Source organism: Loxodonta africana, chromosome 11, assembly GCF_030014295.1.
Source record: "Loxodonta africana isolate mLoxAfr1 chromosome 11, mLoxAfr1.hap2, whole genome shotgun sequence".
Taxonomy (NCBI): domain Eukaryota; kingdom Metazoa; phylum Chordata; class Mammalia; order Proboscidea; family Elephantidae; genus Loxodonta; species Loxodonta africana.
In genome coordinates this window covers 92,733,272-92,754,937 of record NC_087352.1, presented here as the reverse complement: position 1 = coordinate 92,754,937, position 21,666 = coordinate 92,733,272, and the positions used below count along the sequence as shown (strand labels likewise).

General features: G+C 44.5%; 1 protein-coding gene across 20 annotated transcripts; it reads right to left on the bottom strand.

Annotated features, from left to right (window-relative positions):
• Positions 1-1,013: 1,013 nt before the first annotated feature.
• ZBTB14 (zinc finger and BTB domain containing 14) lies at positions 1,014-18,237 on the bottom strand. Of its 20 annotated transcripts, none has more exons than XM_064294680.1 (4): positions 17,922-18,237; positions 16,690-16,775; positions 15,175-16,121; positions 1,014-13,455 (listed from the first exon to the last, which is right to left on the bottom strand). In XM_064294680.1, exons 3-4 carry the CDS (start codon positions 15,175-15,177, stop codon positions 12,109-12,111), a joined length of 1,350 nt encoding a protein of 449 aa, XP_064150750.1. In that variant the 5' UTR covers positions 15,178-16,121; positions 16,690-16,775; positions 17,922-18,237; the 3' UTR covers positions 1,014-12,108. The 20 variants fall into 20 exon arrangements, with proteins under 20 accessions (XP_064150750.1, XP_064150751.1, XP_064150753.1 ...); XM_064294681.1 differs by lacking the exon at positions 16,690-16,775 and having other exon boundaries at positions 15,175-15,489; positions 16,092-16,121; XM_064294683.1 differs by lacking the exon at positions 16,690-16,775 and having other exon boundaries at positions 15,175-15,259; positions 16,092-16,121.
• Positions 18,238-21,666: the final 3,429 nt, after the last annotated feature.

Below are 21,666 nucleotides of genomic sequence, written 5' to 3'. Positions count from 1 at the left end.
TTCTAGGCTATAATCTTCATGGAATCAGCTCGCTAGGCTTTTCTCCCATGGAGCTGCTGGGTGAGTTCTAACCAGGAATCTTTAGATTAGCAGCTGAGTACTTAACCATTCCACTGCTAGAACTCTTTATGTGAATATCTACCCATGTAAAACCCTAAATTTGAGAATCATAGTTTTATTAATGAATTAACTACAATTTCATTTTGCATTATGATTTAGCCTCAATCCTTCAGAAGATCCATAGCTTTCATACTTAAAGGGACTAAACAGAAACACTCATAAACACAGACACAAACGTTTCCTTCTAACAAACTTACGTAGGCCTAGAAAAGAGAGTGTAATTCCAAACAATATGGTATAATAAGGGCAAATATTAACAGTGATAATAACTGAGAATTGAACAGTTTATAACTGTTATAATGGTTTGGGCCCATAAAAAAAAAGGGCCCATAGAGAGAAAATTTCAGCAGTTTTCAATGCTGAAGCTCATTGTGCAAAAACTAAGTTGTTAACAGGAGCAGACTACTCTTTGGATACCTTATATGTATTTTTCTCTCCTTCTAGACTTGACATAAGGGACCATGTCTTATTCCACTTTGTATTGTTTTTTCTTCCCAGTACCTAAAGCTTAGGGCCTTGCTTGTTTAATGACTGATTAACTGAGAGTTTATTTGAGCAAGGAAAAGAGGAAGGCAGAGGATCAGATCAGAGTGGAACAGTAAGTGGAAGTATATGTGTAGCTTTTCCAAACCCAAACAAAACCCTCTGCCATCAAGTTGATTCCAACTCATACAAACACTATAGGATGGACTAGAACTGCCCCGTAAGGTTTCTAAGCCTGTTACCAGTTGGAAACCCCAGGTTCTTACTCAGCATGACTCGTATTCGCCAATAAGCAAGAGACCCAGGTGGATGAACAAAAAGGCACCTTTATTTCATTGTACAAGAAAGTGGAGTCAGTTGGTGCTTACTGCTGCCAAGACTGCTTGCCAGGGGTGTGTAGGCAGGTTACTTTTAAAAGGGGTTACAAGTAGAGAGTTCATACAAGTCAGCAACATTCTTAATCACACTACACAGGCGCAATGGGGTTTACATATAACCTCCAAGCAAAAGCAGGATTCAAATGCAAAGCTGAGGAGGAAAGGGGAGAGCCCAGTAAAGAAAACAATATTGTAATACAACATGGTAGGAGAGGAAGCCAGGTAAAGAATACAGCACTGTGGGGGTTCTGTTTCAAGGCTGTAAATCTTTTCAGGCTGCTGACATCATGCTTGGTAAAGTAGAGGGTCAGTGAAAAAGAGGAAACCCTCAATGAGATGGATTGACACAGTGGCTGCCACAATGGGCTCAAACATAGTAAGAATTGTGAAGATGGTGCAGGACAAGGCAGTGTTTCATTCTGTCACTATGAGTCAGAGCCAACTCAACACAACAACAACAATCTGTACTTTATCTGAAAACTGGGTGTAGCATCAGGGTGTCATTATTCTGATAGTGGTTTTAGGGGTTTAAGTTCATACATAACAACAGAGAAGAAAATAGAGTACAAGGAAGTTAAGTGCTTTTTTTTTTTGTTTGTTTGTTGCTATTCTCTTTTGTAGCTTACCCATCATTTCATATGAAGACAGACACACACCATAAACACATCTGCAAGCCCAGGAACTCCAAGGACCACCAGCTACTAGAGGACAAAATAGACAAAGAAAGACCTCCCCCTAAAGCCACACCCTGAATTTTGATGTCTACCATCCTGAACGGTGAGAAAACAAATTTCTGTTCTTTAAAGCTACCTGCTTACGGTAATTTTTGTTATGGCAGCAGTTGGTAACTAAGACAATCCTGAAATTAATTCCAAAGACGGGTAAGGGAAGCAAATGGCCGATTCTGACAATAGATACAATTACTTTATATGCAAAATGATGATAGAGGAAAAGGTTGAAGAAGAAGGAAGTAAAAACATACTCAGGGAAAGAAGAGGACATTTTAGATTGGGGCTGAGAGAATGGAAGGGTGAAATGAGAAGCTGCTAAAAGAAATGGGTCTTTGAAGGGGAAGAAATGTAAAATGAAGTTTTAAGTGTTGCAGTGTGATCTGCTTCTTTGTTGACACTTCTTCAACAGAACTTTTGTCCATATCTATATTATTTTTCCATACAATTTGGAGTAAGATTTACAGTTCTTTTGGAAGCATCTCCAAAGTCTGAGAATGCTTTTAAAATAGGAGCAGGAAAGCCCAGGTTACATCAAATGTGGCTTGAATTATTTTGCTGAGCTGTGACTGTTTTCATGGAATCGTCCACATTTCCTTCATTTTAAACAATGGCACAAATTTGAGGATGATCACCACCTTCTGAACACCCTTCTCCTATTACCTCTCATAGGTATAAAGAGAAGCCTGGATCTCGTGGCCACATTTGAAGTTAGAAGACAGGCAAATTTCAAGTAATTGCATTAAAAAATGCCTGCAAGTTGTTACGTCAACTAATTAAATAGAGTAAAAGGCTCGAATCCTGCAATAAATTTAAAGATCATCTAATACAAGTCCCTTCTTTAAAATGAGGAAATGACTCAGGAAGATCAAATCAGTTGTTCAAAGCTCATACAAGTTAATGGCTGCGAAGAGATTGAAATCCAGGAGTCCCATCTTTTCTTTGATATTGATAGAAAATAACAATAAAATTATAGCGTTTGCCATTTGTAAGAACTTTCCATAGATTATCTCACTTAATTCTCACATTATCACAATTTTACAGACAACAAAACTGAAAACTAAAAAGTTTCAATAACTTGCCCAAGGTCACCCAGTTAGTGCTGATATCAGAATTCACACCCAGGCAGTCTAAACCCAGATCCCACACTCTAAATCATTAGACTTGATTGTGTCACTGATACAAATATTTTTAAAGATTTCCCGGGGGGTGGGGAGGGAAACTAGTTTTAGAGGTTTTGTAAAGTCAGAAGTTCAGTGTCCAGCTAAAAATCCAGCTGCTATAGAAAAAGGGTAGAATGAATATTGGAGGATAACTCATAAATCTAGTCATATATACTAAAAATAAAAAAAACAACAAAACTTTGGAAGTCAGGAGTTTGAAATTCAATGTTTCAAACTGTAATCTGTTGTATTAGAAAGTTTTGAAAGTGCCAAAACTTCATATATACCAAATAGACCGCCTGTTGTTAGGTGCCATTGAGTTGATTCTGACTCATAGCAATCCCACGTGACAGAATAGAACTGCCCCATAAGGGCTGTAATCTTTACGAGAGCAGATCACCAGATGTCTTTCTTTGTGGAGTTGTTGGGTGAGCTTGAATCACCAACCTTTTGGTTAGTAGCCAAGTGCATAACCGTTTGTACCACCAGGGCTCCTTAATAGACCCTAAACCAAAACCCAATGCCGTCGAGTCGATTCCTACTCATAGGGACCCTATAGGCCAGAGTAGAACTGCTCCATAGAGTTTTCAAGGAGCGCTTGGTGGATTTGAACTGCCAACACTTTGGTTGGCAGCTGTAGCACTTAACCACTACGCCACCAGGGTTTCCTAATAGGCCCTATACATATGTAATTATTCTATTTCAGGCTGCTTATAATCAAGGATTAATATTATTGCAATTATCAGAATCAAAGATCCTAGGTTGAGCCTATTATTTTTTGTCCATAAAATAAGAATAATAATACCTCATAATATTGTGGACTAATGCAATAACGTAAACCATAGAGCATCGTACAGATATCAGTTATCATATTAATTAGTACACACTCTAGTTCTAGCCTATTACTAAAGTTAAAGTTGCTTTCTGTGCACTATTAACATAAAACATACCACTAAAAAAATAACTCTTGTGATCTCATAATTCACAGCAGTGAATTAGGGAAAACAATGATTTTAGGAAATGTAGCACCTAAAATTAATTCATCCCTACCTTTTTGCATTCCTCTTTTCTCAACCCCGTATTTTATTACAGGGTGTCCAGACTATTAAATATAATCATGTTTACACTGTCAACTGATCCAGTAGCCTTCCAATCTGGTTAATATATTGTTTCTTAATAAATGAAAGGTTACTTGAAGATTGCAGAAACAACAGAACAGCCAAACCTCCAAAATTTAGGAGAAATAGCACTCATACACATACCCTTCATTTAACTAGATGTAAACAGCCTAAGAATGAAGTATAGTTAAACCCCCCAATGCTTAAGCTTTTACTCATCATTATCTGTCATCCTGTTTGAGGCCAGTAATGTTTTTAAGCTAAATTTCTTATCTATTACTTAGAAAAGAAAAACGACATTTTGGAATAATAAGCAAGAATGGTGTAAACCGGGCAGGGATTATTATTTGCATTTTGGTTGAAGAAATTAGGAAAGATGATGCAACCAGCCCAAGGTTGCACAGATTGACAGCAGTGGAGGTGGAAGCTGAACACAAATTTTCTAATTCCTTTCATGTGGTTGGGGAAGGAGGATTCCAAACACAGAGAACCATTATGTTATGGATTGAATTGTGTCCACCCAAAATATGTGTTGAATTCCTGGCCCTCACACTTGTGGATGTGATCTTGTTTGGAACGAGGGTTGCCTCTTTTGCTATGTTAATTAGATCATACCAGCGTAGGGTGGATCCCAAAGCTAATCACTTCTCAGTTATAAAAAGACCAGGATAGACACATAGACACAAGGGGGAAGACAGATGCCATGTGAAGATCATCTACAAGCCAAGGAACCAAGGGATGCCTGGGGCTGCCCACATGGAAGGTATCAAGGCTGAGACTCTGATTTGGAATGTTAGCCTCCAGAACTGTGAGAAAATAAATTTTTGTTTTTTAAAGCCACCCGCTTAAGGTGTTTGTGTACAGCAGCACTAGGTAACACAGACACATTACCATTTTTACATACATAGTTAATTCTGGCACCAAACTAAGCGGCCTTAGTTTCTTTTTTTTTTTTTGTTGGAGGGGAGGGTGGCTTCCCTGACCCACTTATATAATGGGACATGTGAATGAAGTCCAGGGGCAGCTTTGTGTTGCATTGCAGTCTATGGCTGTGATGGTTGAGATTTTGTGTCACCTTGGCTGGGCCATGATTCTGTGTTTTGGCAGTTGTGTGATGTTGTGGTCACCACCCTGTTGAGATTTGATATGTGATCACACCCATCACAGGATCTGCTGTGAGCAGCCAATTAGTTGAAGGGAATTTCCTTAGGCATGTGGCCTGCATTGAGTGTGGGTGGACATCCTGGCAGGGCTTGGAGGCTTTTTGCTTCTTCTGGATCCTGCAGCTGGCTCCTGTTCTTCTGACCTCCAGTTCTTGGGACTTGAGCTAGCAGCTTACCTGCGGTCTTGCCTGCCAATCTTGGGATTCATCGATCTTCACGGCCTGTGAACAAGAGCCCTGCTCCCTGACCTGCCAATCTTGGGTTCGCCAGCCCCTGCAGCTACGTCAGTCGGGAGAAGCCTCTATCCTGGCCCACTGACTTGGGACTTTCTAGCCTCTGTAACCGCTCGAGCATTTTCCTTGATATAATTCTCTCTATATATATGTGTATGTATATGCTTCACTGGTTTTGCTTCTCTAGAGAAGCCAGCCTAAGACAATGACATTCTATGTGTAGTTTCCTTATTACTTTGGGGCAGCCTCTAAACCTGAACAAAATAATACAGTGTTTGTTTAGTATCTGGTCCCCTGTATGGGAGATGTCTTAAAGAAATCAAAATATTGGGCCCAGTTTATTACAGAAACATAGGGGCAGCTGCTCAGATGAATGCCTCTGGTACTCCCCCAGCACCACCTCCTCAAGAGTGTGCTGAACTCAGTGAGGGTGTGCAGGGCCATGGCGGCTGCCTTCCTGGTTTGAGACCCAGGGGTTAAGGATACAGGCTCTGGAGACAGATGGACCAGCTCTCCTGGACTACCTGATAGCTACTTGGTGTTGGGCAGGGTATTTAATTTCTTTGAATCTCAGTATCTTCATCAGTAGTAATTCCTGCCTGACAGGGTTGCCATAAAGTATACAAAGAGATTTAATACGTGGTGATTCATGCCTTGTCAACATATGCTAGGCTTCATTATTATTAAAAGTACTGATTCTCTTGGCTGTCTCTCCTTGTACTGAGGTCCAAAGTGAGAATGAAGGGGAAACAAGGAAAGCCAGAAAAGCCAGTAATGACCTGTATGAGTCACAAAGCTTCTGGCTTCCAACTGGAAACAGAAAATGACTATATTCCACATGAGAATTTAATAGTATAGAACACTTTCACAGAACTCCAACAAAATGACAGGTAGCCTCAGATAATCTAAAACCAGCCGAAGAACTACATTTTCTTTTCAGGTTTTCATTAACTAACTTGCTGTCCTACTGTGGTTAGTTTTATTTACAAGACTTGGCTAGACCAGTTTTTTGTCAAAAACTAGTTTAGGTGTTGCTGTAAAGATATTTTGTAGGTGTGAACTGCATCTACATGACTTTACATAAAAGAGGCTGCTTTCGAAAATATGGGTGGGCCCACCCAAAAAGTTTAAGGTCTTAAGGGCAAAAACTGAGGTTTCCCAAAGAAGCAATTCTGCAAGACTGCGGCCTCAACTCCCGCGTTGAGTTTCCAGCTTGCTGGGCTCCGCTCTAGGGATTTCAGATTCGTTGGCCCCCATAATCATGTGGGTCAATTCCTTAAAACAAATCTCTTGATGTACATAGATTATATAGACCTACTCTGTATCAATTACCATCCTTGACAGGTCGGCTGGCGCTAAGGGACACTTACCGCCTCTCAGGAAGAGCTCAGTCATTTCTGAACCACAGCTGAGTGTGCACCATCTTCTCTCATGCTGCGTCCTGGCCTTAAAGCCTTCTGGGTTATTAATATCCTTGTTTATAGCTGCTGGAAGCCCAGGTTATCGTTCTTTTACTCCTCTAATTTTCTTTGCATTAGCACCCTTTTCGATACCAGTAACTACGATTTTAATAAATATATAGAACCTTAGCCTCATATTACCATTCTTCTTTCTGAAATGCAGGATCAACGAGAGAAAATGAGAATCACTCTTTGGAATGTAATGTTTAATAAACATTTTCTCAGTATACATTCAAAAAATTATTTGAGAATGTTTATTTTGTTACCACTAAATTTGGGACTATTTAGTAAAAAAAAACCCTTAATTCTGTTCTAAAGTGATGTTTCATGAACTGAATTAAAATATATACCACAGAAGATTAAAAAAATTATTTGTAAACTTGTGTCAATGTTTGTAAACCTTGGGAAGGTCATCGTTTAGCTCCATCCTGGGCCAGCAGCTCTGTGAGGGCAGGAAGGTTTATGTCTTCTTCAAATGTTGCAGCCCTCACACGTAATCCAATGCCTGGCACACAGAAATCACTTGTTATGTATTTGCTGACTGGTAATACATTAATCCCACTCTATAGAAAATACTTTTATATAGATAAATGGAAACATCCTCCAAAGAGCAGCAAAGTAATTAAGTAAACTGTTATTTTTGGAACTAAAATGAAAAATCAAGTTCTTGGGTAGTAGTCCATGTCCCTTTGGGGAGAAGATGACAGATCACCCTAGACACCCTAGAAATCATACAAAACCAGAAAAAGAAAGGCTGAGTGTAGTCTGAAATACACTCCCAAACCCATGCCAAATCCACTGTCATCAAGTGGATTCCGACTCACAGTGACCAGTAGGGCAGAGTACAACTGTCCCATAGGGTTCTCCAAGGCTGTAAATCGCAGGTTGCCACACCTTTTTCTTGTGGAGCTGCTGGTGGGTTTGAACCATTGACCTTTCAGATAGCAACCAAGCACTTTAACCATTGCACCACAAAAGTTTCTGAAATACACGCCAGTTTTCAGAAAACCAAATATAAAAATATCCCCCCAAAATGCACGATTTCATGTCCTGAGACTCAAGGAAAAAAGTCAGCTCTCAAAATTGCAATTCTGATTCTGCCTTCACAAATATTCCCAAGGAAAAACAGGGAGTCGGCTACAGAAGCCAGTGTTTCCACGTGACTACACTTCAGTGACCTACTTAAAAATGTGCACAAATAGTGGGGGATTACAAGGCCAAACCAAAGAAAACCATAAAATGACTACTCAGCTTCCTAAGAAAAAAGCCCCAAAGGGATGCAAGCTTACGTAAATGCTAAGAACAGCTTCTACAGATATTTTCAGTTAAGACAAAACAAGGTCTACAGCTCATGGCCAATGACTATAGAACTGACAGATGTTTGAATGAAAACAGAACTTCAATTTCCCTTCTTTGCTGAGAATGCTGTTTAGGAAGAAGCGCGTATTTGTGGAGCACCTAAAAAATGCTGGGTGCTGAGCTGATGCTTTGTACTGGCTATCACATTTAGTCTCTGCAGGAGTCCATGAACCAGAAATCTCTACCACTGCTTTAGAGATGATGAAACTAAGGCTCAGGGAAGTTAAGAACTTGCCCAAATGTACATGTTAATTGAGCAGCAGAACCAGGATTCAAATCCACATTTTACTCCAAACTCTTTCCACTAAACCACACTTCCTCCTTATACTGAAAAGACTTAAATGTATATTGGTAACTGGGAATACCTCTTGAAGAGATCATGAAAACACACCAACTGAGGGCATCTGTCATGACCCAGATAAATGAGACTCAGGGACCTTGGAATGAGATCTAGGTTGCAACCTTTAAGGAATCACGGATAACAGGGATGGGCAAATACCATTCTCATTTTTCAAGAAGAATGCCAAGAGAAGCATGGGAAGGGGCACAAGTTCTGGTAGGCAGGAGCTAAACCTCTTCTGCCTTGCTATCTCCAGCGCCCAGTCCAGTGCCTGGGGCATGACGCTGAACACCTGTGGAACGAGCGATGTGCTCTGCACACATCTGAAGTGCTGTCAAGTGGATGCAAGACTGCACTTATTCTAAGTCCAAGGGAGAGAAAGTTCCCAGTTACAAGGGGGTGTGCAAAAATGGAGGCCGACTTCAAAAAACAGTAGAGCAGCTTGAGCTGTCTCAAAGTGGAACACACAACGTGGTGGGGAGTGAGCTCCCCATCACTGACAGCCCTTGCTGATTTGGGTTACGTATTAGAAGGAAGCATGAGAATTTACTGGGGCCATCATCTCTGATCACTGTAAATGGTTACCCTGCCTCCGGTCTGGTGTCTTATTTATCTCCCATACATTTGTGGAGGTGGGTAATGGAGAAACGGAGGGAAATATTAAATGTAAAAAGCAGAGAGGAAAGCGAGAGACCTATCCATTCTCTCCTGAAAGCCACGGCTCTGACTCCTGTGACTCTGAATTCACGACTATAATCCTTATTATACTAGTTCTACTACTTACGCAGTAGGCTTTTCAAGGCTACCCTGGGAGCTAACCACCGCTAACAGCACTACGACAGGAAAATGAACTCCAAAGGACGGAGTTACAGAGGATCTTACACAAGATAAGCCACTGAGTTGGAAACTCCATAAATTTGCATCACCCTCCCTCATCATAATCTCCCCCCACCCCCAGCAAAATAAGAGGAAGTATCAGGCTCACCTCGTGGCTACCCCAATAATTTCTATCAATTCTCAACTAGTGGCCAAGTTAATTAGCCAACAAATTACCTGAAATTTTGACTTCCTAAAATGCCCTTCCTCAATCAGTTCCAATACAGTGCAAGTTAGCATAAAAGTCAATATCAAGCTTGTGGACCTTCTCTTTGTACAGAAAGAAGTAGAGGATTTGTAAATAATGAAAAGGTAATAATATCGACACTTAAAACATCCTTCCACCCCACCCTCAGATTCAGGGTAGGCACATTCCAGAAGTAACTCCCCATGGTGCTGGGGTCCCCTTGAAGAAGCTACCATGCTTGCTTCAGCATCCCAGAATCATCAAAGGCTGCTGGATCAGGAGAGGCTGTCCTGGTGACTAGGACCCAGCAAGCAGCAGAACAGCCATGTTACGACTTTGCTTGCACCAAATAAGCAAAAAAGACACACCCTAACACACACAAGGACCTAGTAGTGGGGACACAAGTCACAACACAAAAATACTTCTCAAGCAAAAGAGCCAAATGATAAATACCTGCATAATACAAAACAAGTGTGAAAACCAAGCTTCCTTTGGGAGGGCACCACCGTGATTATGTGACTTCAACTAGGGTTGATACTATAGGCTTAGCTCAGAGCTTTATAAAACCACGACGAAGAAAGTTTAGACATTACGTGCTGAAGAAACATGGATGTGTGAAAGGCTGCTACGAAAAAATGGAAACAGAAATGATATAAGCATATTTTCTTTTATATACAAAAATGAAGGCCCAAAAAATGGTTTGTTGAAGTAGCTATTGACAGGATGTTAAATTATTTTTCCCTTGCTTTGGTTAAAACAGCCTCGGAACATCCACCAGTTCCCCTTCTACTAACAGCATATAAACACAGTGACAGGACTACTTTTAGTACAGAACAGACAATCTTTGAAAAAACAAATTAAATTAAACTAAATTAAACATTTTACCAATAAATAAATTCTTTAAAAGGTAGCATCTTCATCCTACAATCCCGGGCATAACATACACATCAATTTACAAAACCAAGTTTCTCCCACAAGGGTAATTACAGCTGTAAACGCAACAAGCTATGACAGGAGATTACTTTAATGTATCTTCTTTTAAAAAACAAAATCCTAGCAACAAAAAAATGAATCAAAAGTTGACATTTTTCTAAAACTGTACATATTCTAATTTAACGGATTAGTACTTTATTAAAGAACATAATTCAAACTATTGTTGGCATTTCAATATATTCCCAAAGAAAGAGTTAAAAGGAACATTCAGTACACCAAAATTGTAACAGAGTTGGTAATTCTGATTTACGGCTAGGAAAAGGCAATCAACTTCTATTTAAAACTGTTTCCTGTGGTGAAATATAATTCAAAAACAAACGTTTGGTCTGACAGTCTGATGTTTGTTGCTGATGGAGGTTATTTTAATCCAATGTGCAAAAAAAGAGTGCAGCTGTCTACTTTTACTTGAAATACGTAAGACCAACAGTTCTATACTATTTACACACGTAAAAGATTTTAAGTTAATTAAGCATATTGCATCTCTCTTATGGGTATAGCAGGTGCTGTAGAGAGCCCAAAAGCTTGATGACTTTCAGTTAATTTATACAAATGTATTTGAAGGAGCATATCTGTGCTTGTCCTAATTCTGATCCTAAATAAAAATCCAATTTCAAAATCAATTAACAATTTTTTGATCTGTAAAATCTTGGGATTGTCGCCAATGTGGTAAGCTTGTCTCTAAGGGCCAGGTTCTTATTTACTCTTTGATATTCCTCTCAAGACTGCTCTCCTGAATAAACCCAGCCTGTCTGCAGCAATGCCAGAAAGATAAGGAAGATTAGAACCTGGCCCCAAGATCACCGAAATCTGGAGGTTTGCTCAGGCTCCGGTACATACGACTACATCTTTTGGAGTAGGTACAGGGCAATCCAAATGGCGAAAGAAACACTTCAGCAAAGCAACCATTATTTGTCTGCAAAAAACAAGTGAAAAACAGTGATATAAAATTAACAAACCAAATATAAAAGTAATACCATTCGAGATTTTCAGGACTTGTTTTCTTATTTGCACAGCGTTGCTGGTGTCAACCACCCAGCAACACTTTCTACGTCTACATGAAGTAACTTTGTTATTAAAACTGCTGTTTTGACCCTAAGTCACATGTCGGTGTGATGATTAAGAAATCAATTTACTCAATTCTGATTCTGCACAGTGCACTCAACAGTGCAGCAAGAGAGGAGTTAAAAATGGAACAGAAGTCTCTCACTTCTAAACTAGACACCGGAATTCTCAAATTAAAACCGTAAAAAAGGGGATGTGGGGATGCATGGGACTTACTAGCAACATTAATACCAAACACTGGACACGACAGTGAAACGGTTTGGTCAGAACCTAGGAACGTATTTCCTGGAAAAGTTTTAAAAATACCTAACCAAGCACTGCCTTGAGTCCAGTGAGTACAATGCCCCGTAAGTTTCCACAAAAATACAGGGACTGGCATTCACTGATTAGGCTCCCTGTCCCCTCAGCCTCTGCCACCCAGGCAGAGCGCTCTGGTTCCAACACCTCTAGCTACAGGCTATTGTTTCCAACTGCTGCTCAGCTTCGGCAGCCATGGCTGCCGCCTGCAACTGTTCCGTCTCACTCTGGATGGCACTGGGGGTCACCTGCTTCCTTTCACTGTGCATATTGTTCTCGTGCCTTTTCAGATCGGATGCCTTGGCAAAGGCCTTGGTGCAGGAACCACACACAAAAGGCTTTTCCCCTCTGTGTCTCCTCTCGTGATCCTTGAGGTGGGACTTGTGTTTGAAGGCTTTGTCACACATGTGGCATGCAAAGGGTCTTTCGTTACTGTGCACACGCTCATGCTTCTTTAGGTCTGGAGCACGAATGAAGGATTTTCCACACACCTCACAACTGTAGGGCTTGTATCCTGTGTGGATTTTTAGGTGTTCTTTCAAGTGGGCCTGTGTGGTAAAACCTTTTGTACACATTTCACAAACAAACGGCCTGTCTGCCGTGTGGAGTTTTTCATGCTTCCTCAATCTGCCTTCGTCAGAAAATGTCTTGCCACAGGCTTGGCAGGCAATCTGCTCGCGGTGGTGCCCATAAAGCAAATACTCAAACTTCATGTCGCTGGTGGCTGTCGTCCACCCTGGGGTTTGTTCATCTTTCACTTCACTCATTCCATCATTAAAAGTTAAGGCTTGAGGGGTCTGGGACCCCAAATCTTTTGACTCTGGGGTCTCCATGGACTCTACTTCCTGGCCGTAGCAATTTACTTTGCGAACTTCCTCGCTCCCCAGCTCTTTCAAAATAGCTTCCTGAACCCTGAGCGTAGTTGTGGGCGACTTGCCGTCCTCCTGGCTCGGGGGGGTGCCTTCTACTGTGTCGTCAGAAGGGCTGTCATCCTGGTCTCCAATTTCCTCCACATCGTCATCCTGAGTGTCAGCAGCATCACCAATGGGGCGGTTTATTTTGAGGCAATACTTGCTTTTGGACTGGCCGTTATTTTCATCAGGACTAGATACATCACGCTTTTGAGAACAGAGTTTATCCAAAAATCGGATACCAAGAATCTGACCCGATGACATCATTAGGTTGACATCTTCTTTTTTGACGGAAATCTTTGCTGTGTACATGTAGTTCAGGACCTCTTCAAATATATCAGAACGAAGAAAATCTATTTCTATTACTGAAGAGCTATCAACCTCAAGCTTCTTGAAGAGCTTTTTAAAGTAGGTGCTACAGGCGGCGAGGACACATCTGTGTGCTCGGAATTTTACATCTTCAACCACAATAGCAATATCACAAAATTCTCCTTCCAGACGCTGTTCATTTAGTGTTTTCAGAAACAGAGTTTTATGATCATCATCATTATATTTAATGGTTTCAGACATACTGATGAAAAACTCCTACAAAGATTTTTAAAAAAGAAAGTTTGGTCATTATGCATAATACTTTCCCATACACAAAATACAGCTAGATTTGTTTTCATCTTCTGATCAATTTTTGGTACCTAAATATCTCAGAAAATCAACGTCAAGAGTCTGGTTCAACTCTGTGAGCAGAAAAGATTGATCCCAACTTATGGCATTCCATATTGTTACTTCTCTTTATCTTCAGTTTACTAAGTATTTGCCCAGCAGTAGTAGTAGCAGAGGCTCTAATGGGTGGTGTAAACGGTCAATGCGCTTGACTGCTAACCAAAAGGTTGGAGGTTTAAGTCCACCCAGAGATGTCTCGGAAGAAAGACTTGGCAATCTACTCCCCCCAAAATCAGCTACTGAAAACCCTATGGAGCACAGTTCTACAGACATACATGGGGTTGCCGTAAGTCAGAAGTGATTCAGTGGGAACTGGTTAGTAGTAGTGATAATAATAATAGTAGCAACTCTTACTGAGCTCATAATACATGCCAGGTATTGTCCTATATCCTCTACGTGTCTTAATTAAGCCTTGTTGGGGGGGCGGGGGGGGGTGTATCACTATCCCTACTTTAAAGATGAGGTCAGAAACTTGTCAAATATTCAACTGGGTGGAGGATCTGGGATTCGAATCCAATCAATCTAGCTCCATGGCCTCCGCTTCCTAACAGCTAGGGGTAATAACGACAAATAGCTCAACTTCAAGGTTTAAGAAACAGGTTCATGGCAAGGATTCTCTAGTCCTGTCTGTGGTGTCTACTCTAATTGCAGGCATATATGACAAGTAAGATATCAATGTTGTTCAGAGTTACACCACCTTAATCACTGTTGTTAACTGCCATTGAGTTGGCAAGCCCATGTCCAAGGGAACAAAACCCTGCCCGGTCCTGTGTCATCCCCATAAGTTGGGGATCAGGTTGTTGTCATCTACAGGGTTTTCACTGGCTGATTTTCAGAAGCAGGTCACCAAGCCTTTTTTTCCGAGTCCATCTTAGTCTGGAAGCTCTGCTGAAACCTGTTCAGCATCACAGCAACACGGAAGCCTCTACTGACAGACGAGTGGCAACTGCACGTGAGGCGCGGTAGCCGGGAATCAAACACGGGGCTCCCGTATGGAAGGTGGGACATCTGCTCTTGAACCACCATCACCCCTTGATAGAAGAGACAAATCACTGTGACTGAACTAGAGAGGGACATTATTGCCAACATTCCTGTCAGAGTTGTCTTCTAGTTTTTCCACACCAGTTTACAGCCACTTCTGAACGAGAGGGTTAAGATTTAATACGGCCCTCGAAGAATTAAATGACATCTGGGAAGACAGTAAAGAGTGGCTTCATTCCCCTGGATGCCAATCTATCTGCCTTCCAGATAAAAGTGTCACCAATATTAGGTGTACTTGACAAAGACTGCAGGTATTTTATAGGCAAAAGAGATTTAGAATTGGCATAAAAGACATCTGTTACCATATTAAAGAAATGATCTTTTAAAAATAATGTAGTCTATGTGTTTTCTTTTATAAAACATTGCTTTCCTTTCATTCAACAAAGAATAGATATGAGAATTAATTCAACAAAATAAAAATCTGGGAAACACAAACATTTGCCCCAAAGAAACAGAACCGCTAATGCATAATCAGAATTGATACATATATTTTAAAGCAAACACTAAGTCATAATCTCAAGGCTTAATATTCAAAGTTATAATTACCATGAACAACTGAAGGCTATTATCTTATAGCTTTAAACACCAAATTCTTCAGATCAGAATAATTCTGATCAGGCACACGCCAGACCTGCAAGAGAAAAGAACAAGAGTGAGGGAGTTTCTTCCTCTCTCCCAAATTCCAAGCCAAGAATGTTTTCAAGATTTAAATACCTTCCTGATTTGTCTTGCCATTTGCACATATACCCATTTTCAGGTTGTAAGCAAAGAGGAGGCAGCTGGCCGCTCTGAGCACATATGAGCAGCAGAGGTAAGGGCTACAGCACTTGAAGCTTCCCATGGACCAGTTTGGGATGTGCACTGAGAATTAAAGGATGGTGGGAGAACCACTGAGTAAGTTCTTCTTCCAAAGCCCATGTCAGGATTTGTATAGATGTTGACAGCTATACAGCTTAAAAGAAACCCAATAAACACACCCTGCCCCACCATTTACTGCTGGGTATTTAACCTCTGGAGTCCCTGGGTGGTGCAAAGAGTTAACACCGGCAAGGTTGGAGGTTCAAATCCAGAGGCCAGCAATCTACTTCCAAACAATCGGCCACTAAAAACCCAGAGCACAGTTCTATTCTGACACACATGGGGTTACATGAGTCAGAATCAACCTGATAGCAACGGGTTTTTATGCAGCCTTCACATTTTTCTCTAGGCTCACAAAAACATCTAGGACTATATATTCTCATAAATATAGAGAAAGTTGTAGATGTACCCACACCCAACTGCTAACATGGGAGGAAAGGAAATAGTAGTACCCCCCAACCCCCACCTCTGTGTAATGCAACTAACACCGGTCAGTTAAGCCACACTGGTCTTTAAGCTTGCATTTGAGAGACCCTGGTGTTTTTACCTCTATCCCTACACGGAGGCTCAAAGAATTTTAGCTCTGTGTGAGTTTTAACTCTTACCAGAGGGACTCCATCCTGCAGACCAATATCCTGAAAAACATAAAAAGTTTCCTCTACTGAACAGTAGCCACAAATAAGCTGTTTGGTGTGGTTAGGAGCAAACGACCAGGCTGTTAATAGTCTTATAAAAAAAAAAAAAACTGGAGTGTAAGACTCAATCCTAGAGACCAACATCCGAAAAACCATAAAAGAATTTCCTCTCCAGAAAAGTGAACCCATCACCAAATCTGCCTAAAGCGGCAAGGCTCTTCTCATCTGCCCAGTGTGAGAGTTGGGCAAAATTATTTCCAAGGATGCTTCCAACTTTAATATCTTGTGTGTCTCCGCCTCCCTGTTCCCTGAGTGCACCCCAGCCTACAGTGCCCGAGAGGAAAGGCGGCCTAGGGAAAATCTTCCTACCAGCTCCTGCTTAACTTTGTTAGCAACTCTCCCAGGGCTTATGGCATAGAAGTGCACGGGACTAGGGAGGGTAGCGGCCGTATAGTCATCGCAACAAAATAATGTGCTTAAAATAATTTGGTGCGGGACGGAAGGTAGTGTTTATTTTGCCATCCCCCCTCCTTCATGATGTCTGAGGACCGGAAAGGAGAGACCTTACGTCCATCGGCCCATTTTTCTTAGTATCGTGAGGTTCCAACTGCTAAGTTCAGGTGAGTCAAACTAGAAGATACCCGTTGCCAGCATCTGTGTAGGGGTAGGGAAAGAAGTAGCCCCAATTACACCTTCAGAATAAAGCTACTCCTCCTGAACTCTTCTTCAGATCGCTGGGACAACTGCTGTCATTACACAGCAGGGGGTTAGGAGGGGGGTTTCCTGCAACAGCCAAACTTACATAAGAGGCGGTAGCAGCTTCCCCACCCGGTTCAGCCAGCAGCCATGGCTGCCGCACTACTTCCCTGTTGAAAACCAGCAACTTCAGAATGGGGAGGAGGCAGGGAACGCAGGGCATGACCCCAGGAGCCTTGAAGGGCCATCTGGCCCTCGCTGTAATTTTTTTCGGCCACCTTTATGGTGGGGGAGCGGACAGGCCGTTTGGATTCCTTCGGAAACAATAGCTCGCTGCGCCTCAGCCGGGCAGAGGAAGGTGGCTACGTCCCCTTCCAGGATCGGACTTCTGGACGCTGGCAGGACGCTGGTACCGTCCCACCACGGCTCGGGGCGGGTGAGCTAGGGCGGGCCCGGCCGGGAGCGAGAGCGGGCGTGCGGCCGGGTTCCGCAGCCCCGCGCCGCCCGCGAGCCCCGCGCTCGCGCCCCGCGCACTCCCCGCCGGCTCGCGCCGGGCCCTCCCCCGCCCGCCCTGGCCGGAGGCGGGGGCGGCGCGCGGCCTGGGGACTGGCGCCTCGAGTCGGCGGGCGCACCCGGGCGTGCGTGCGCGAGGTCCGGGTCCCCTCCTTCCCGCAGGTAGGGGCGGGCGCGGCGGATCCCGCGGCACCGAGGGGCGGCGCCCGGCGGGCCGCGCTCGGCACCGGGCTCGAGGCCGTGCCCACCCCACCGCGGCGCATTGCGGCGGTGCGAGCGGGCGGCCATGAGCCCCGGCGCCGAGGCTCAGCGAGAGCGCGCGCCGGCGCCGCCCGTCGCGCCCCGAGCTCGCCCGCCGGCCTGCGCGGCCCCCGGACGCCCGGCCCTGCCATGCCCGTCCTCGGCGGCCCACGCCCGCCTGCGCTCGCACCGCGCCGCCGGCGGCCGCTCGCACATCCTGGAACTGGCTGGTGCCCCAGAGCGCGGCGAGAACGCGCTTCCTCCGGGCCGCCCCGCCGCGCCAGCTGCGGCCGCCCCCGCGCCCGTTCGCAGACGGCCCTCGGCCCCTTCCGCACCCCCGCCCGCGCTTACCTGCAGCCTGGCACAGCCACAGACCTCCCTGTGGGCTCCCCGCGCTCACTAATATGCAGGCCGGGGGCAGGATGGACGCGGGGCGCGGGGGTACGGTGGGTGGCAGTGTGTTTTGGATTTTTTTTTTTTTTTTAGTTTGGGGAGGGGGCGGGGTGAGGGGAGTCGTGCACGTCCCTGATGGTAGCAGCCCTCCTCCTGCACGAGCACAGAATGTCTAGCGGGCCGTGAACACCCCCACCGGCACCCCCCCACCTTCCCGTGCATGCGCGGTGTGGGCTGGGGGGAAGGCGCGCCGCCGGCTTGCGCAGGCACGGAACCCAATCGGGCCTCCAAGTGGGCGAGCAGGGGAAGAGTTAATCCGGGACCTTGCCGATGCTTTCGTTGAAGTCTGAGAGGCCGCCCCCGTAGAGCCCTGGCCTGCGCACGCGCGCGCACGCGCGCGACTTGGAGCGCGCGGAGCCCGCGCGCGGGAGAAGAAGTGGGCGGGGTGGGGCGGGACTTCAGGGGAAGCCGAGCGGATGCACGAGCGCTGTCGCGGGCACCCGCCCCCTCGCGAGTGCCCGCCTCCCACTCTCCGCCTTGGCTCCCTCCTGCTCCAGGCGCGGAAAGCTCGAGATGCGGACTCGCGCACCCAGTCTAGGCCCAGCTCTGGGGACGCGGGGCCCGGAGCTCCCATGCGTGTGCGTGTGCGTGGGTGCTGCCAATGTGCACGCTGGGGCTGGGCTCGGCCGCGCGCAGGCCGGACGTCGCGGCTGCGTGGCTTGGCCGCGGCTCGTGGGGCGGGCGCGCCCTGTACCAGCTTTCTTCGTGCACGCCTGCCGATTCTGGGACGCGCGCTCGCGGGCGCACGGTCTTGGCTGGTGTCGCTGCCGCAACATTATGTCCGGGTAATAGTAGGCGCTGCAGTGGGAAGTAAACATTTGCAGAATAATGTAATGCTGATATTTCACATTTGGAGTGCGACGGGCGACCCCAGGTCGCCCCCACATTCTCGCTTTTACCGGGACACTTCAAGGAAATGTCACGGGGGCTGGAGGCGGTAGCCCATCTCTGGCAGTCTTAAGCCTGAAGTCGGTTTCATTTGAAGCTCCCTCGGAGAGCTCTGCTACCCCAGCGTTGTGTCTGTATTTCTGCTCAGCCAAAGTAATGGCTCCATTGCTTTTGAAACAATGTCGCGTTGCCTGTGAAGAGGTGGCTGGGTCTGTGCAGGCATCTAGACTTGGGAAGTCCCTCCTGCTCCCGCGTTTTCTGCTCACCTAAACATAGGAAGCCTGTCAGCAATACCCCATCCCTAAGAGACGCTTAGGTGCTTTAAAACAGCGTGTAATAAAAACATGCGTAATTTAATATCTGAAAGTTACAGCAGGGCCTTCTTCCTGGAATTGTGTGGAGATTGAGATAATGCCTGTAAAGTGGTTAGAGCAGTGCCATGTACGTAACATTTAGGCAATGCTGTTACACTTGGCCGTATTAATTTTTTGAAAGAAACTTTGTACCGCCTCAGTTCATTTTGTAACATTGACATTTGTTTAATGTTTCAGAAGGTGCTTTTATACACATCCTTTTTTTCTTTAATTGTGGTAAAATATGTATCACACACAAAACTTGCTGTTTCAAGCACTCCTAGGTGTACAATTCAGTGACATTAATCGCATTCACCATGCTATGCAACTGTCACCACTATCCATTTCCTTTTTTTTTTTTTTTTAATCATCCCAAACAGAAACCCAGTACTCCTTAAGCAACAATTCCCCATTTCCCCTTTCCACCATTCCCTGGCAACCACTGAAGAACTTTCATACGCATCCGTTATGATGTTCACCCAAGCATGGAGGCTAGTAGGTCTAATGCATGAGGCCAGATAAAATAGATCAATTCTAGAGTCAGACATATCCAGTTCAAACATTGGATAAATAGATCTCAGCGTCTTATTCTCTAAAATGGAGATAAGGAAAGCATCTAATATGGCAGTTGTGAGGATTAAATGAAACAATACCCAGCTAATTGCTTAGCTCAAATATTTGCTTGAGGTGTAATATGAGTTGTCCACGCTAAGGTAATGGGTTTAAGAGCAGGGGCCCTTTAAAGATATTTTTTCCTTCTGTCATTCAGATTGAGTAATTCCTATTGAGGCATCTTCAAGTACACTGACTTCTTTTGTCCTCTGCATTCTGCTATTTAACCCATACAGTGAGTTTGTTCATTTCAGTATTATTTTCAGTTCAAATATTTCCATTTGATTTATTTGAATAGTTTTTATTTCTTTGCTGGGACTTTTTAATTCTTTTTATTTGTTTGAAGAGTGTTTATAATTGCTTGTTGGAGAATTTTAACAACATAGGCAATGCCTGGGTTACAAATGTCTGACTTATGTATACCCTAACCCTGGTAATGTCTATCAGGAACAATGTGACACGGTGTTCCGTCCCACGATGGTCCTCGCTTGCTTCCCTACGTATGCAGGTGCCGTAGCGGGTCCTTGAACAGCCGCTGGCAGCCAGTAGGTCCCTGTGATATGGTGCCCCCAGCCGCAGCGAAGAGTGGAGACCACACATGCACCTGCCTCCCTCGGAGCTCGGGAAGGGCCAGCCCCACCGTTCCTATGCCCCACGCACTACCATTCCACTCCACATGATGGGTCTGCAGGCAGTGACGCCCAGTGACCAGAATGTGGGTGCCCTGCTCTACCCGTTCTCCCAGTACAGCCGGTCAGTGTGCCACACTAGGCACATAGCTGGGCTTCACCGCATCCTGTCCAGGGCTATCACAGCGCTTCTTTGGGCTTCTGTTTCCCCTATCTTACACATGCGGATTTCACTATTGCAGCGGTTCTTGGCCTTTTGGTGGCTGGCGGGGGGGGGGAGGGGGGGGTAGTCTTACAGATTCCTGATCTCTGTATGTCTCTATATGGTTTCTAGGGGTCAGTGGAGGACTTCGGATTTGGGTTTCCTTAAGCATCCTCTTCCCAACGCTTGGGCCTCAGGCTCACTCTTTCACATCCTGAGCGGCATTTTCTCCCTCGCACTCTGACTTGGAGGCCTCGTAGTTGGTGCATCAGTTTGTCTGGTGAGGAGGTGATTGGACAGTGATCCATCTGGCCCCAGCACCATCCTACCCATGCCCCCAACCCTCCCTGCGTCTGCTGAGGAGAGTTCAAAACTCAGCAAAAATGTGACCCAGTGCTACAACGTAGATTTTTTTAGTTCAGATTCTACAATAAAGTCTGCAGCTCAAAGGTGAGACCAGGAGTTCGTAAACAACTTTATGGGATTTCTACTCCTTCTCTATGATTTCACTGGTATTCTGTGGCTTCCTGAAGCTTTCTTTTCCAATGCTCCAGCCAGAAAACTGGGGTGTTACTTAACCTCCCTAAATCCCCGGAAGATGTGCACTTCCAGGGTTCTGCCCACATCTACAGCCATGTGGTGGAAGGACTAGAAAAAAAAAAAAGTGGCAAACTGGTAAATTCCCTGCCAGTTTAGTGAGATGTGGTCATATTTTCTGACACATTATTTTAAAGAGCTATAAATTTGGAAGGGATACATGGAGTCACTGTACCAAAAAGAATTGGTTGACATTCAATCATTTCAGGAGGTAGTGTATGATCAGAAACCGATGGCACTGAAGGAAGGAGTCTAAGCTGCACTGAAGACAGTGGTGACAAACAAGGCTCCAGGGATTGACGGAATACCAATTGATATGTTTCAACAAACAGATTCAGTGCTGGAAGCGCTCACTTGTCTAT